The sequence below is a fragment of the Chenopodium quinoa genome, unplaced genomic scaffold (assembly GCF_001683475.1).
Source record: "Chenopodium quinoa cultivar QQ74 unplaced genomic scaffold, ASM168347v1, whole genome shotgun sequence".
Classification (NCBI taxonomy): domain Eukaryota; kingdom Viridiplantae; phylum Streptophyta; class Magnoliopsida; order Caryophyllales; family Amaranthaceae; genus Chenopodium; species Chenopodium quinoa.
The window spans coordinates 7368613-7387582 of record NW_018742418.1 but is presented as its reverse complement, the minus strand read 5'-3'; the positions used below and the strand labels follow the sequence as shown (position 1 = coordinate 7387582).

General features: G+C 30.8%; 1 protein-coding gene across 1 annotated transcript; it reads left to right on the top strand.

Moving 5' to 3' along the window:
* Window positions 1–9726: 9726 nt before the first annotated feature.
* Window positions 9727–11082, top strand: LOC110707280 (transcription factor PRE6-like). The gene is made up of 2 exons (XM_021885297.1): window positions 9727–10258; window positions 10905–11082. Exons 1-2 carry the CDS (start codon window positions 10124–10126, stop codon window positions 11052–11054), a joined length of 285 nt encoding a protein of 94 aa, XP_021740989.1. The 5' UTR covers window positions 9727–10123; the 3' UTR covers window positions 11055–11082.
* Window positions 11083–18970: the final 7888 nt, after the last annotated feature.

The following is an 18970-nucleotide window of genomic DNA, read 5'->3' as shown; positions in this document are numbered from 1 at the left end:
TAATATAAGCTAAGCTATGCTTTCTGTCAAAAAAAAAATTACATTTTTTTTTTACAGCCAAAAAGTAATTACATTGTTTCTTCGAGTTATACATCACCCGGCCCATTTCTCCTAACTATAATTTTCGAATTCAAATCATAAAAAAACAGGAGTAGTACATGAAAAGTAAATAATTACACTGTCTCACCAAATGACACTTGATAAGTTCTGTTCACATCCTTAAAATACTTTACTCGTCGCTCATATCAATCAATTTCACAGAAAGTAATTGTACCCTAAAACAGAAGATAACTAATTGAGTGAACACCGCAATAATTAACTGAGTCAAGTCAATAATGGGTTGGCTTGCATCTAGGTCGAATGATAAAAAGGTTAGTTAAATTAATTATTTGGGTGTTTAGAGAATTGCATGTCATGTTGGATTGAATTGCTTTTAGGTTTATCAAGGGCTAGATGAGAGTTCAACTTGAATTTCATGTTTTCAAGTCCACATTGGATGTTGAGTTTTCTAGGTTGGGTGTGGGTCAAATTTGAATAACTGATTCACAGATCATAACAGTTATCGAGTTAATTTGAAATCACATCAAGTATCGAGTTAATTTAATCCTATGGAGGTTAGTTTTAAATAATCATGGCATAATAATGGCCCTATCCATGTTCGGAAGTGTTGGTATTTTGACTAATACAACAAATGTTGGCCAGTGACTGTGTCAACAAATTTCAAATAGAGAGAGTATTTAAGGTAATATATAGAGGCTAATGAACATGCAATCACATAGCCTAGGTTGTAATTTGCTCTTTATTTATGAAGTTCTCTTTGCCAAAATAATAATAATAAAAAAAAAATACAATCACTATATGAATCACGAGTGGTTCTTAGACGGATCAAATTTAGGGTTAGTGTAGAATAGTCAACCTTGCATTATTTATTATCAAGGTCACGAGCATATAGAAACAAATCCTTATATTCCGTACTATATTTATATAAGTTAAAATTTTGTGTACTCCATAAAACGATGCATGTATTGAACATTCAAACTACTACACAAAGTTCAAGTAATCTAGAAGCGAAAATGTCTTATTCTCCTTAGCTAGGCTTGAGCAATACCAAGACGAGTATAGGAGTACGTAATCTTCTTTTAAAAATAAAGGCTGCACGAGCAAAATAGTCTTGTAATTAGCAAAAGTTACGGTTTGTTGTGAACTAAAATGAGTTCAATGCACGTACTTAGAAGTGGTATTACCAAGTAGACATAAAGACAAACAAGGATAAAGGACAAGGAGTTTAGATTTTTGTATAAAATTATTGACTATTCTTACATAAGAAACGGAGAGAAGTAGAGAATTAAGTTTAATAAGATAGATGCGTAAGTAATATGAGTACTTCCTTCAATCCATTTATTTTGGTACCAACTCATCTATCATATTTACATGCAATCTAAAAATAAATAAATTAGAATAAATAGGGTAAAGGGTTTGATTAACCTAGCTAACTCTTTTATCGATCTAATCAATCGTAGGCTTATTGTTAATGAGTTATCCATTTAGTCTTGTCAAATATCCTCCATGATCTGCATTCAAGTAAAAATAAACAAATTAAAAGAAAAATTATTTTTGATTTTTTGTAGTACCAACCATTAAGTAGTTTTTTTTTAAGGAAAAACGATGAGCAAATATATTAATCAAGAGACAAAGCGTCTGATAGTACATGTGGAAAAATCAACCATTATAGGTTCGTTGCATTGCATGGAAACTGAATACTGCACGGATACGTTAACACCCAAAGAGAACATGGGTACATGAAACATTTATACTGTAATTATATTTGCATGTTTTTATATAAAAGGTTTTTGTGTATATACCTTGTTATTGTTTGATTTTCAACTCTTGACATTATGTAGATGAAGGGCCTTCCTAGAAGGTTAGTCGCTCCTTAGACATTTTGTATCTTGAATGACTTACCTACTTTGTTTTCTAGTGAATTCAATCAACGAAATTTTCTCTTTCTAATGGACAAAAAAAATATTATTGTAACAAAATCACACTAACTAAGACTGAGTATTGAAGACAATGTGAAAAGGTTTAATCTATGGGAAAGAGCATTTTTGCAAAATTCTATAACACCCTTGAATAGATAAATTAAAAAATGAGTTGGGGTGCAACAATTAATGTTGAATGAGAAAGTATCGGAGCAGTTTTATTCATACTAGACCTTATTTAGTCTATTGAGGCTGTTACCCATCTACCCTATAATTTATTGATAGTTGAGTCTTTATCATATTACTCCCTTTGTCTCAAATTGTTGAAACAATTAAATTTCACACACATGTCAATGCAATAATTTAACCTTAAATATATATAATTAAACATTAGTGATAGAGTATATAAACCAATCATAAGCTCTTTCTCTTCTTTTATCAATATGAAACATCACATGTATTGATTGAAAAGGTTACACTTCAACAAACTTGTTATTTTATTTACTTTATTTGTTCATCTTTAATCGATAAAACTCTATATATTGATTTTTTTCACTGTAAAATAAAATACTAATTATATTATACAAAGTATATACTAAATTTTATGTTTTTATTCAACAAAATCCCACAACAATCTCTTCTCTTAATACTAGTGCGTTTTATCCAAAAGAAATGGTAACTATATTTGGAGACGAAAAGAATACACATTATCACATATACATTATTCTAGCACATGTATTGGGTTGAAAATCTAAGGTCTTATAAAACTAAAAAAGCTCTCTTTCCTCTGCATGAATGCATCAATAGCATATCAAGCTCGGTGTTTGTGCAATTTCCATAGATTTTGAAGCAAATAAAAACATAATAATGACATGAACGTGTAATTAAGAAGGGACAGAACCACAGAAAGAGAAAGGGAAGTGAGAGGTTAAAGAATACTCCTAAGAAAGGTCGTTTTTTGTGAATCTAATATCTCAAATCTTATTGGTTGCCTTAGGATTTTGCATATCTTTCGACATTGTTACTATAATTATGGTCCCCCTTCTATATATACTTATGAATAGCTTTCATAGGCTGTGACTTTTTCTACATTTAAAATTTAAAATATATACTACTAGTAGTATGTTACAAGACTTACAACTATAGTACTATAATTCAATTCATATGCCGAGTTTTATCTTCTTAATTATATTGTGAATAACATGGGGGTGCTAAAGATGCATGTACTCATGTACGTAGCTATGGCAAGTTGGACTTTCTTTTTTAGTGAATCGCAAGGGATCGAGTTGGTCTTGGCGTAGTGGTTAATTAAATATTTCATTGGGAGGGGGTGGGGGTAGAATAAAGGTTATGAATAAGGACGAATTGTCTTTATGTTTTTACAAGTATTTGGTAAGCAGTTATGGAGCTAATGATAATGAGATTACTCGTATTGCAATTATTTTGTTGTCAGGGCTGGAATCGAGGGGGGCTAGGGTAAGGTCATGGCCACCCCCTTGATTTTGTATAAAATGTTTTTGTTTGTTTAAATTAACAATTCTTAGTAAGTAGATCAGTTGGATTAATTTTTTATGGAAAGGCATTATGAGTTTGTGATAAGGGTTCAAATCTGGTTGGACTAATAAATTAGTTTATTTTTTTTTAATTCTTCATTTTTGTTGTATGGTTGGTACTTGGTAGTACTCATTTTTAAGCTTTAAACTCCTTCATTCTTATTGTATTTCGCTACACACCTCTAGTTAATTTTTTTTAGCATGGTTTTTGAACTTGTATTAAAAACATAAAAAAAAATTTAGCGCAACTTAATTTTTGGATGAAGGTAAAAATTTTATGTGTTATCCAATGAGAAATTAGAAAATATGTTGATATTTTAAAAATATATGTAGATGATCTTGGCTCCCTTAATGTAAAATTTCTGATTCCGCCACTGATTGTGTATTAGTATAAGTATGTATAAGGTCCACAACAAGTAACGAATTACCAAATTTATTGTAAACATACATTAAGTTCAATCATACCGAGTATTACATACGAAGTACAAGCTAAGTTTAGTTGGGGTTTCTCTTAAAACCATGTTTCTATTGGTGGAGAATTGAAGATGTGGTGTGATATGTCGAATATATGTGTTTGTCAACCCTATTTCAAGCATCGATCGATGACTATTTATTATTCCTTTCAACGTTCATTTTTATCACATGCCTGTATCTATCTATACATGTAGTTAAAGAGGTCAAAACTTCATCATTGGAGTAAGACTATGGAAAAGTAAGTTAATTAGTTAAGTAAGCTTTGAGAAATGAGGAAGACTATTAAAAAAAAAAAAAAAGGTACGATGTAATAAGCCTCATAATTAATAATGTAATAGCTTTTATATGTTATAAATTTAATTTAGAATAATTGATCATTAATGAAACGGTTAAAAAGCTTGTTAATTATCGCATGATTTTTTGGATTAATGTCCGGACCAATATTTGATCAAGTCTATAATTATTGTTTTAATAATAGAAAAATATTATACATAGCCCTTAGGGCTACATTGCATATAAGAAGCTAAAAATGGAAAAAATACAAATGAAAATATAACATTAATTACATTAATTTGCTCGTGATTTTGTCATACTTTACTAAATTAATACCAAATTAGGAAATATATTAAATGCTTATTTGTAGCCTTAAGTAAGGGGCACATATATAGCATTATCCGTAATAATATAGTGTTCTGAATTGTTTATTTGATGACTGGAAGTATAATAGTTTTCACTCGAAGCTTGAACTTTGATTTCAGCTAGATAATTCACAATGAAAGTGTGAATGACTAGGTCATTTAATTTGTAAAAAGTACAATTTGTGCTTGAATTTTGGACATTGAGAAGGCTATTTGATTCCGAAAGTTTACTTATTATTAGACTATGGACCACTACTTAAATAAACATAGTACGAAGTATATTAGTATGTGCTACTATGTGGTAAGAAAGTGCATTGATAGGATTATAGGAAGTACAATACCAACGGCAAGGTCATAGGATTATAGGAAGTACAATACCAACCGCAAGATCATGAAACGCCTACTTTAAAAGTACGAAGAGATGGTTCAAATAGTATATAAACTTACACAAAATATATATATATATATATATATATATATATATATATATATATATATATATATATATATATATATATATATATATATATATATATATATATATATATATATATATATATATATTTACTCGGTACTTTTCTATTCATATAAGTTGTGTTTATTTACATTCTAAGTCAGTTAATTACGGTCATCCCTCCTTGTAAATATTTCCTCAACCAAAAGGTAAACCTTTTATGATTTACTATAATTTGTATGTGACTATGTATAATACTTATATCTAAATTAAGCTACTCGTATTACTTAGGTCGTAGTATAATAATGGTGTATAATTCTTTTATTATTTTTTAAATAAATTGTTTTATGCAGTATGTATGTATATCATTTTAATTTTAAAAACAATTTAAAGTCATTTTAACGAGTAGTAGTTGAACATTATCCACTTATATATATGTCACTGAGTTCAAATAAATCTTTCTAAATAATTAATTAGATGCGGATATAATTTGCATGATTGAGTAGTAACACATAAAAGATAACATTTACAATAAACGCTCGTCTATTTTTGAACATAAACAATTGAAAAAGAACAGCTGATAAAGTCTTGGAAACTATACCCTGTATCAGTTATTGAATTGAAATTGAAACTCATCTACGTCACTGATTTGTTGTCGTTAGCGTGATTCTGTCTTTTGGACGACGCAAGATGCGTGGGAGGAAGACCTAAGCGCAAGTGTTGCATGCACAAATCGAAGGGATTATGAGTTATGACCACTCTAATGCTCTAAGCTTGTTAGTTCCACCACCACAAAAATAACGACTAACCAAAAAAGTAATATTTGTTATAACGTCGACAAATTACTGACCATTTAAGCAGGAATCTCGCCGGAGAAAAGAGGCATCATATCTCTCCCACATGCTTCTTATTTAATTAATTATACTTATTATTAATTAGCTTATCACTCTGACCTTACCAACCTTATTTTATATGCATTATTGTTCATATAATAAAATTTAATCAAACGTATACAAGTATAATTAATTAACCGTGTTACATGTATATTATACCATAACTTTATGTTATACTCGACTGTACAAGGGCTTCACAACTAAGTCAGTTAGACAAGGACTGGTAATAAACTAATAATGTAGATAATTACAGAAGAAGACAGAACTTGGATTTCATATTTTATCTATTTATTAAATTGAGTGTTTATATTTTCAAAAATGGAATGACTTTTTGATACCTTAAGTCGTTATTGCTGTTGATTAGCTCCAATGTGTTAATCTCTCGTCCGTTTTAGATACCTTAAATTCAACTCACTTTTCGTTATATCTGTTTTTTTCTAAAACAAAGTCGAAATCGATCCATAAATAAATATCTGCGCTAGATATCACAATTTTATAATTTGATTCCAAATAAAATCATATTCTTGACCTTAATTTTTCCCGCAATCAGATCTCAAACCTTCTTCACATAAGGAGTATAAGGCCGGCCATGCAATAAAAATCCATTCAAAAATTAAAAATAAATAAATAAATTAAGAAAATGCTAACAAGTGGAATTAGGCACCTTTTTTTTTCTTTTTTTTTTTTCTTTTCTTTTTTTATTGTACATAAATTATTTTAATGGATTGAAACTTATTTAAACTGATTCTCTATTATATTTGTTTTTTTAAAGTACTCCCTCCGTCCCATAATACTTGGGACGTTAAGGTGGACACGTAGTTTAAGAAAACTACAAGTGGGTCTATTTAACACATTTGTTTATTTTATAAGAGATTCTCTTTTGTATTTTTATATTGCAAGAAAAACAACAAGTGGGGTGGGAGTGGGGTAGGTAAGGAAAGAAAAAATGTGGGAAAATATATTTTTATTAGTGGTCCCATTCTATATTTAGTAACGTGTCAAATATTATAGGACGAACGAAATTGCAAAGTGTGAGAAGTATTATGGGACAGACGAAAATGGAAAGTTTGTCAAGTATTATAGGACGGAGGGAGTATTTAATTATATTTATATAGCTTAAAACTCATTTATACTACGAGTAATCTGATTCTCTAGTATATTTGTTTTTTAAAGTTGCTGATTATTTTTACAGCTTAAAACTTATTTGTAAATTGCAATACACCTTAATGGTATGCCACACACATTGAGAAGAGTTTAGATAATGTAAACGGACAAATTTTCAAAGTCGTTTGCTTATTATCTACTCTAATCAACTTTTAAAATAGCATGTCCAAAGATTGTTTGCAAATTAAAGAAACTAGAGGAAATATAAAGGCACATGTTAACGAAAGCCACCGAGCGTTGGATATGATAGCTAAAAGCAGAATTATTAAATTAGAATGAATATTAATTACACCGATTGACGCGTGATTTTGATATACATTCCTAAATTAATACCATTTTAGGAAATAATTTAAATATTTTTCTAACGCCACAATCATTAGTAAAATTCATACAATATCTAAATAAAGTGAAAAAACAGGGTTTTATTCACACTACTCGGTAGTTATTATTGACAAGGAATTACTAGTTATTTTTTCATTTTTTTTATTTTTTTTACAAAAGGAACTACTAGTACTAGTCCTATTACTCCATACTCCAAGGAGTATTATAATAATTTTGATAAGCCAACAACTGATACAACGTAGTTTGTGTAAAGGTACAACTACACAAAAAATAAACCAAATAAGAGGCCTAGGATTCGGGTCGGTGTAATGTGAGTTTCCAAGATGCCACGAGTTTAATTGTGATGTAATCATACAAATTTTTAAAGAGAGAATTTCAGAATTTGTCACCTTTTATCAGTCTGACTGGTCAACCATGTCAAACTCCCTTCCTTCATTCTGTGGCTTTTTCCCAATACCTCAACTAACGGATCCTCTTTGAGTTACAAAACCGCCATTTTTCGATTTTAAATTCTTAATCTTTGCTTATGCCTAATGCATCCAAGCTACATATACCTAGGGTTATATCTTTCTATTTTCAACATAGTACGTTATTATATACGTTTTAACATTATACGGAGTATCTAATTAGATAGCAACATACTCTTAATTATCCTATATATAATTCACTATAGTTGATCGTATATATCTTTGATTCATTTACTCAGACTGATGTTATTAGTACATCTGATCTTTTGAGCTAGCTAGTACTTCGTAGTAATTTCTAAATTTTACTATTACGAAAGTATAAAGATAATAGTAATTAAACTAGTTATATTGGTTTTTTATTTTTAATAAAGTTGTGTTCGACAGCTAATTATGAAATATTGTGGTGTTAATGAGATCATTATATAACATATTAATGTATAGTTTGGTAAATAATACTACTGTACATGTATCATATTTCTTGATTGTGACTTTGTAAATAGAATCTTGTTAACGAATGTCTCGGGGCGTTAGATAAAGAATAATTATATTGGTTAAAATAGTATTAAGTTAGGAATGCATGACAAAATCACGTGTCGTTCAGTGTAATTAATGTTAGTTTTACTCTAATATTTCCCCATTTAATTCTCTTATTTAACGTCCCGGGGGCGCTCATTAGCTTTTGCCTTATAAATATACCTTACTTGGATCTTATCTTGTTTGTGGCGATTTAACGAAGTTAAGGATAATTAATTGAACTTGAATATCTAGTAATCAACGTGAGATATAATGTCTTAGAGCATGAGTTGCATCTCTTGATACATACGAGTAACAATTGTCAAATAACATGTTTTCTTGCCACTGACTTGAAATATATAAAGGACAAATCAAAGGAGTCCAAAAAAAATTTCTACGTACCACATGCTACATATGCATGAGCCTAAAATGCTACAATTGTTTTGTAGATTTTAATTTAATTTGTTGACGTATCCAGTCAGTTTACTTGACCCTAACCAAATGTATCATAATAATCAATTGATCTAAATTGGACTGATTTAAATGACTCGATCGATCATTTACCAACATAAATTTAGCTCTATCTACTCATTTGTTCCTTCAAATATTTCACTATATTATATTTCATGGATAGCTTAAAGACAACTTCACATGTTTTCTTTTAGTAAACTTTGTCGTGCTTTCACAATTCTTGTTTTGGTCAAACTACCTAAATTCCCCTACTTCACTACTTACCCCTTCTAACCCGATGCATTAATAAGTTAGTTGTTCATATATAGTAATAAAAAAAATTGAAAAATTATTCAGAATACTGGCATGCTTATGTAGCTAGTCAAACTGTAACACATTTTTCAATAATAAACAGACTTGACACACAGCAGTTAAGAGGTCATTTACCAAAATATACCATATATTGTTCGTATCAATTTAAACCTCCAACAATAATTAGCTACGTCCAAAGTAACTAGCTAAAGGAAACAGAGGGAGTATCGGGGCATCGTAGTATGTAAGCAAGGATAACATGGGGATGCATGGTAAGACTGACACAAAGAGGCCCCTTTCGTATGCTGAAATAGAAGCAAACTTCACCCTTACCCACTTGAAGACTAACCCCAAATTGGGGACACCAAGAGAAGGACACTTCCCTACAATAACATGCCACAAACACAAACACAAACACAATGCAATATATGCATTTTCTCTCTCTTCAACTTATTATTATGCAATGTAACATAATAAACATTATATTATATTGTTTGTTACTTGTATTAAATAAAAGCTACTCGATCGTATCTAGCCATCCATCCCCTTAAGTTAAATTAGCCCACTGCGTTCTCCCATGCACTTGTCTTCTTCACTTCCAACACCCTCCACTCTTTTCTCTCTCCCATTCCCTCTTCTTCATGCTTTCCTCACCTCTTTGTCCTTAATTTTTATTTATTTTTTTTTAAAATATTTTTTTTTTATCTTTTAAACAGTTTCTTTCTATTTCCTTTATATACTAACCCTTCTTTCTTATTCTCTGACAAATAAACAACAACACCATACAAACTAAACTCTCCTTGCTTGCGTCTTCTTAATTCACCTTCATTCTCTTAGATTCATTCGTCGATCACTTGCATTTTCTCCTTCATTGTATCATCACTATGTCTAGCCGACGATCACGGTCAAGGCAGCAATCAGCTGGTGTCTCTGGCATTAGTGATGATCAAATTGTGGACCTCGTTCACAAGTTGCAGCAGCTTGTTCCTGAGATACGTGGAAGACGAAGCTCTGACAAGGTATACTTATACATATACATACATACACATACAAACTAGCTAGCTAGCATCCGTAAATAGTCTTTTTTTGCGCGTTATTTACAGATAGACGAATAAGACTGCATACATCTGAACTCTTCCAAACCCCACTGTATGTGATGGTTCTGGAGTCCTGTATACAACATTGAAATGACGATATAAATGCTTTCACATTACTATTATAGGAATAATAGAATGTAACTTTAATTAATATTATGCACATTTTATTATTCATTCTTCATTTTGTGAAGACTTTAGAAACTATGAGAAGAAGCATAAATTTTGTGTGGACTCCATTGTGTTAGGGTAGATAAGTCACAAGTTCATTAAATCGTAGTATATAAGTTAGATGTTATAAAATTATTGGCATTATACACATATATATATGCCCATTATATTAGAACTATATTAAATAAATTTATTATTATGTGGTGCAACTAGCAAACAATTTGCTTGTGATGTGGGACTCTTTTTTTCTTCCATTAATTTCTTATCTTGCATTTAATTTTTTTTTAACCCTAAGTCATCTAGGTACATTATATTCGTAGAAAATATTTGTATATTATATATATGATGTACAAATTAAAATATGGTGTTGACTAACATTTATTTTTATTTATTTGGGCAGTCGGCAAATAGGGTTTTGCAGGAGACTTGCAATTATATTAGGAACTTGCATAGGGAAGTGGATGATCTAAGCGACAGATTAGCCGAGCTCTTGGCTTCAACTGACAGTGACAGTGCTCAAGCAGCCATTATTAGAAGTTTACTTATGTAAACAAAAAAAAACAAAAACAAAAAAAAAATGTAAGAGAGAGAAATAAAAAAAAAAAAAAAAAAAGTATAAGTAATTATTTTAAGTAATTAGCTGGATAGTTTGGCCAAAAATTATTGTTTTTGTTTTTTTTTTTTTTTTTGGAATTTTAAAAATGCTTCTCTCCCTTCTATCTAGGGTTTGGTCTCTAACTAGACCAACAAGAGAGATTAGATTGAGTGAGAGAGAGAGAGAAAATCTCCAAGTGTTGTATTTAATTAACTAGCTCTTTTAATAGTATAATTAGTTGTTACATTTTAATAATAAGTATTTTAGTAAATTAATATATCTCCTTATCTCTCTCGAGTCTTCGCTGCTGATGAGAACGATAAATATATTACATGGTTATCATTTAATTTCCACATTTTTTTTTTTGTATACAGATAATGATAAAAAGACAATAAAATAATTACGTATAGAAATTCGAGTAGGGACTTAGACAATTCGATTATTCCTACAAACAAGCGTAACTATGTACATTACATATCACTCTATCATTAGTGTAATGTCTATTTTATTCAAGTTGCATGGCACTGACATTGCATTGCGGCCTTGGATTTTTTGGAATAAGTAATTAATTATTGAGCTTAGCTTAAAGGTTGATAATAATAACATTTAGAGATTATGATATTGACTAGTAATGTATTTAAAAATAGTTTATTTTAAGGTTTTTGTTTAATGTTTGATGGTGACGTACATTTGGTAGTACATAAAAACAAGTTGCTATAGTCCGACATTTCTATTAATTAGCCCTCGATGTAATATGTTTGTGTTCATAAGCACTCCGACATAGAAAATGCCAAGATGAATTAGTAGTAAGAAAAATCCAGAAAATATATAATTGATGTGGCTGGAATCTCATAATTTGCTACTCATTCAATCTTATGAAAAAAGCAGCAAAAAGTTGGGAGATTTTTTATGATTCGATACCGTTATTATTAAGATATGATGGCTCATCAAACCATAACTAAGTTAGGAATTTGGTACTTCCTCCGTCCCTTATTATAATTTCTGTTTTTTCTATTTTGGAGACTCAAAATATTGTTCCTTATTTCAATTTTTGGATAGTTTTTAAAGACTATTATACCCTCAATTTTTTAACTTTATCCATTATACTTTCTAAATTACCTTTAAAATTTCCACTTGCTTTGTATTTTTTTCCACTTTCTCCCTCTAGCTTTTGTCTATAATTGTACTTTTCACCTTTTTTTTTACTTCATTCACTTTATCTTCTCTAACTTTTGTCTATAAATGTACTTTTCACTTTTTTTCTATGTGCTTCATTCACTTTCTTTTCTCATTTCTTTAAATACCGTGAAAAAACACAAACAAGAACTATATATTGGGACAGAGAGAGTATATCACAGGCTTATTTTCCCTAGATATAATTGCATTATTTAATTTCTTTTATTTATCTAGCTATCTCAATACAGTATTATTGTAAAAATTGGAAAGTCATTTTAGGGGGCAAATTCTCTATTTATCGATTACAATATTGTAAAAAATTGGAAAGTCGTTTTAAGGCGCAAATATAATAGTGAAGGCGTTTGCACAATGCCCAATGCCCAATGCCTCAATGTACATCCATTGAACATACATCAAGCCTAGCTAAAACCAAAGAACATGAAAACTAATTTTTAATGAACAAAAGAGCTATAAACTAAAATGATGCTATATATGTTCATTTAATTGGAGTTTATGCTCTTTTGTTTTAGTGTTTTTTTTATTTTATTTTGTACTCTGTGTTTATCGAATGTACACTATGCACTGTGCATATAACTTGCACCATCAATTATATTTATTGATATTAGGGAGCATATATTTTAGCTCGTTGTTACATGATATTGGATCTTTCTTATTCCTTCTCACTTCTAGGCAAGAAGGTTAGCACAAAACTAGCAAATTACTAAGTCATTGTTCTCTTCACCTTAATTTTACTGAATAGAAATTATTTTTACTGAATAGAAACTAATTTTATTGAACTTTAATTTTTTTACTGATTCTCTATTATATTTGCTCTTTAAGGTTACTAATTTTTAGTTACAGATTAAACCTTATTTTTACTTGGTGAATTGAAATTATTTTTGCTAAAATTGAACTTATTTTTACCGAATTGAAACTATTTTAATGAAATGAAATTATTTTTACTAATTATTATTATTTTTGTTAGCTGAATATATTTTTCTTCAACTTATATTATTCAAACTTATTGAATTTATTAACAGCAGGAACAAAATAATGCCTTAGGTAATGTTCCCATTTACTTGATTTCCACTTATATAATATATCTTAGCTTATATATCTTCTTGACCTCTAGATTATTTATCTTATCTTTATTCTATCTTACCTTATCATCTTTTATCTTATATTATTTATTATACCTTAATATCGTTAAAATTTTGACTCGGTGACAAAGACTGAACTAATATTTAAGATCAAAGTAGTGTATTGACAAATGTATATGGTCAAAAATTATACGCTTATTAATGGATGAAAAATTACCTATAGATTATAACACTTCTAAACCCTAACTTTTTTGTTTTCATTTGAACCCTCAACTTGCTTATAAAAAGGATGAAAAATCAATTACACTAAGGTAGTTGTTCTTTTCAAATGAATTTCACTTATCTTATCTTATTGCCATAAAAATTATTTATCTTACAACCCTTATATTTATCTTGTCTTATCTTTATTTATACAAAGTATGATTTTTAAACTTATCAATTCTTATTTATTTTTATTTTGGGCCTAAACTTTCTTTTTTTCTATAAGATAAATTGTATACATTAAGGGTGTGTTTGTTTCATCTAATTTTACATAGCTTGTATTATTTTTAGAAAAAAATAATTTCTGATAAAGTAAGCTCAAAAAATTAATTTCAAACAAAATATTAAGCTAGACACAATATATAAGTTATAAAAATTCTAAGAAAATAAGTTCAAACAAAATGAAATTATATAAGTTTAGATATATTTAGATAAAATAAAATGAGTTCAGATAATTAAAAGCTAGACACAATATATAAGTTATAAAGATTCTAAGAAAATAAGTTCAAACAAAAAGAAAATAAGTTCAAACTAAATGAAATTATATAAGTTCAGATATATTTAGATAAAATCTAATGAGTTCAGATAATTAAGTTCAAACAAAATTTATAAAATAAACTCATGTAAAATAAATAAGCTCAAAGAAAAAATTCAAACAACATCTAATAAACCAAACATAGTGTTACTTCAATCTTAGCAAATTAACACCCTAACAAGAGTGCGCCTTATTTACTAGATTTTCAATTGTATGAAATTATTTAACTTATTTGAACTTAATTACCCAAACTTATTAGAACTAATTTGAACTTATCTAAATTATTAATTAGATCTTATTAGTGTATTGTGAATTAAACTTATTTGAACTTAATTCCTAAAAATACGTATCTTATTCGAACTTTTTTTTTTTTTTTGAAATAAGTGGCAAACACAACATGGCCTGTTTTTTTTTTTTTATTATTTATTTTTTTTTTATTATTTGGGTGAATCAACAACATCGCCTTGTTAGAAGCTCTTTCTAGTCAAACTTAGGAAAAGGTATGCCTAGTCATCATTTTTGTACAACAACCTAGTAAAACAACTATAGCTAGCTACTAGTAGCCATTAATCATGTACGAGCAATAGCCTTCATCACTTTCTAAGGCTACCAAACTCAAAAGTCTTCTCTCTATTCCTTTCAATTTAGGGATGTCAACGGGGCGGGGCGGGGCGGATTTTGGCATTCCCATCCCCATCCCCGCCTCACATTTTCATCCCCATCCCCATCGCGGGTCTAAAAATTATCCCCATCCCCGCCCCGGCGGGTCCTACTCCAAAACCACCCCCGCCCCATCCCCGTCCCCGCCCCGTCCCCGCCCCATCCCCGCTAATTCCCCGCCCCATCCCCGCTAATTCCCCGCCCCATACCCGTCAATTTAGTATTAAAATCCTGCATATTATATAACTAAAAATTAATAGTACATAAGAGGAAAAAAAAAACAGTAACTCCAAATTGTCCACAGTACAAATATTATAAATACTACAAGTTTACAAATATTCAAATACATAAGAAGAAATTCATTAGGCCTTGAATTATTCGGTGCAAAGTCCACTTGTTCCAGAATCGATATCACATGTTTCAAATCCTTCCTCTAATTCTCCCACTAATTTAGCATATTTATCATCCTTAAAATCTCCACAATCTGCAAATACATGTTAATTAATTAAAATAAATAAATAAATAATATTATTAATTAAATAAAATGTTATATTAGCTATTTACCTTTAAAAGCAGCCCATATCCAATTTTGAGTACACATCAAAGCTTCGACAGCTTCCGGTAAAAGCCGACTACGATAAGGACTAAGAACCCAACCACTTGTGCTAAATGCGGACTCTGATGCAACAGTAGAAACAGGAATGCTCAATATATCTCGTGCTATTTGCTGAAGAATGGGATATGTGCCTCCATTTGTCTTCCACCAGTTAAGAATATCAAAATCTTGGACTAGAGGCACATTAGCAGCATCTAAATACTTATCCAATTCTGAAATTTCATGACTTGAGTCCTTATCTTGTTGCAAAAATTCTGCAAATTCTTGCATAAAGGTCTCCTCATTGGATTTGCTACTACTATCCAAATCAAAAGCTTGTTGGCTGCTACTACCTTGAGTTTTACCCATCTTAGACCCATACTCATCAACCAATCTTCGTAGAAGATCACTAATTCTACCAACCTCAATTTCAAAGTCATGCTCCTCAAAAAATTTTGCAAAATAAAAGCGAATAAGAGCCATTTTGTATCTAGGATCTAGTATTGTTGCCACTCCCATTAAACCATTCACACTAGCCCAATACTTGTTATATTTTTGTAACATAATGTCGGCCATTTTCCTTACATAATCATGAGGAGATAAAAGCCAACCAGAAATAGCAATTCTCAAGCACAAATTTTAGGAAAATAAAGATTGGCCGTAGGGTAATTTGTTCCTGAAAAATTAAGGGTAGTTATACTAAACACTTCCAAATGTTCACATATTTTCTCAACTTTTTCCCAATCTTCTGGGGTCGGTGGATTCTTATATAAATTATTACGAGCACTTAAAACAACAAACACTTCTTTATAACTAGTAGCAATAGAAAGCATTTCATAAGTAGAATTCCATCGGGTTTTGCAATCAAGTGCTAACTTTCTACTACACTCACGAGCTATTTGCTTAGCCACTTGTTCAAACCTTTGTACTCTCTTATCAGAAGCAGTCCAAAACACAACACTATCCCTGATTCTTTGAACACCATTTGATACCACAGCACTTAAACCATCTTGAACAATCAAATTTAATATGTGAGCACAACAACGCATATGAAAAAAATCACCTCGCAATAAAAGTGAGCCATATGGAAACACTCCTTTCAAAATTTCCATCATTGCATCATTAGTTGAACAATTATCCACGGTTATAGAAGACAACCTAAGATCAAGATTCCATGATTGAATGCTTTCTTTCAAAGCATCAGCAAGAACCTCAGCAGTATGAGGGGCGGGACATATAAAAACCTACCAAAACCAATGAAAATAACATATATTATTTTGTCTATTCAACTATTGTGGATATATGGGCTCATTATTATCATCTATCATCATAACTTATAATTCTTATAATTTTAAATTTCACACAAAAAACTATAGCAATACAAAGACAACCAAAAAAAAAAAATCATAAGTAACCAGAAAACGATACCTTATGATCCGACTTTGCAACTTCCATGTATTATCAATAAAATGTGAGGTGACCGCCATATAACCTTTTCTCTGGTTGTCAGCTGTCCACATGTCAGTAGTTAAGGCAATCTTACCCTTTGCTTTCCTCAACAAGGTTGCAACATTATCCTTCTCAAGCTCATATCTTTTCATAATATCTTTTCTAGTTGTGTTGCGAGACGACACTTTAAATCCAGGTTGGAGTGTCTTGCTATATTTTCTAAAACCAATATGCTCAACCATGCTAATTGGATACTCATGCAAAATAATCATCTCTGCCAAGTCTCTTCTTCCATCTTCTTGGTGGAATTCATAAGGAGCCAATGTCATCGTGTCATTCTTATCATTCAAGTTTTTTTTTGTACCAAACATTCTTGTTTGTCGAAGATCTTGACATACTCTCTTTGGACATATTTTTATATGATCTTTCAAATGAGTAGTTCCTGCTTTTGACCCACCAGCAAGTAGCTTAGAGCAATGGTTGCACTCAGCTTTTATCACATCACCAACTCTCTTTCTCTTTAAAGTCAGACCACACTGCCGAAGTATGCCTACTAGTAATTGGTAGGAGAGAAGGATCGGAATTAGTCTCCAGAGGAATATCATCATCATCTAATGCAATTGGAGTATTACTAGCTGAAGTGGGAACACTAGCATTATTCTCATTTTTTGATGTCATTCTCCCCTATAAAAATTAAATAAAGACAATTAATGCACTAGACATATTGACTGCAGTATTGAACACATTTAATATCTCAGAAACAGCAATAATAATAGCAATGCACAACAGCACAGCCGCACAGGGCACAGGCAGTCAGGCAGATCATGCTTCTAGCACAGCTTCTATAATTGGTGAGCCCAAACATAAAATAAATAAATAAATAAATAAATAACCATTTGAAGTTTTGTTCACTACTATAAGCTTCTGCTGCACCTTAGTGTTAAAGAAGTGAGAATTATTGCAAATTGCATCAATATTTTATGTCCTATATTTTGCAATGAATTGCATGGTCATGAAACTATGAAAGTATGCATTTTCTGTCATACATATTTACAATTCAGAAAATGGTAGTCCCAAGTTACATATAATGCTGATGTATGATGCAAATTTGATTATGAAATAAATAATTTTATGGTTAAAAGACATCCAGGGAGTTGACAATTTTTAGATTATGAAATAAGTTTCCCCACATACTTGATACTCCCTAATCCCTATATTAATAATGTCACCCCAATAGAGATTCCTGGACCTGACAACTTTAGTTAATATAGGCTTTTGCCGACTAAATTAGGTTTATGAACAAATATGATTTATAACAAAAGAACTTCATCAAACGTTCATAGCCAAAAGGTAAAACCATAAACATTATGGGAAATCAATTACTAATTTTAAATCTTTATACAACAATATGAATAAAAATACACACACACACATACTAGCAGTACAATTAATAGAAACAACATGCATTTACCTTTCGAGATGTATCAGAAAAACCTGTTTTAGGAGTAATTTCAATAGGGCTAAATGGCTAATGACAGTGGTCTGTGAAAAAAAAAAGGGAAACAAAGTTAATACAATTGAATTCAAGTAGATCAAACAAAAACGTAAAAATTTATCAAGTAAATTGACGAGAAATATACCGGGTTGAAGACGAAGATCCGATTGCACACGAGGTTGAAGAAGAAGAATCGAAGAGAGGGGTGTGAGTGTGTGACCATGCGTGGAAGTAGATTGAGAGGAGAGAGTGAGAGGAATTCTGAGAAATTAGGGTTTTTGTTTTTGAGAATGAGGGATTGAGGCATTTGAGGGTGGGCACTGGCAGTGGGCTACTGGGCTGGGTAAGTCAGTACAATTAGCACAATTTTTTTTTTTTTATGATTTTATCGCATTAATCACTTATCTTACGCATGTATGGGTCGGGTATAAAGCGGGTATGGCTCGGGTATGGGGTGGGGCGGGGCGGGGAGGGGCGGGTACGGGGTGGGTCAGGCGGGGCGGGGCGGGGCGGGTGTGGGGCGGGTCTAGGCGGGGCGGGTATTACATAAAAACCATCCCCGCCCCATCACCCATGGCGGGTATGGATTTTAGACCCATC

Coding starts and splice junctions, on each gene's coding strand:
- LOC110707280 (XM_021885297.1), top strand. CDS start 10,124: ATGTCTAGCCGACGATCACGGTCAAGGCAGCAATCAGCTGGTGTCTCT. Junction 10,259..10,904: donor GAAGACGAAGCTCTGACAAG/GTATACTTATAC, acceptor TTATTTGGGCAG/TCGGCAAATAGGGTTTTGCA.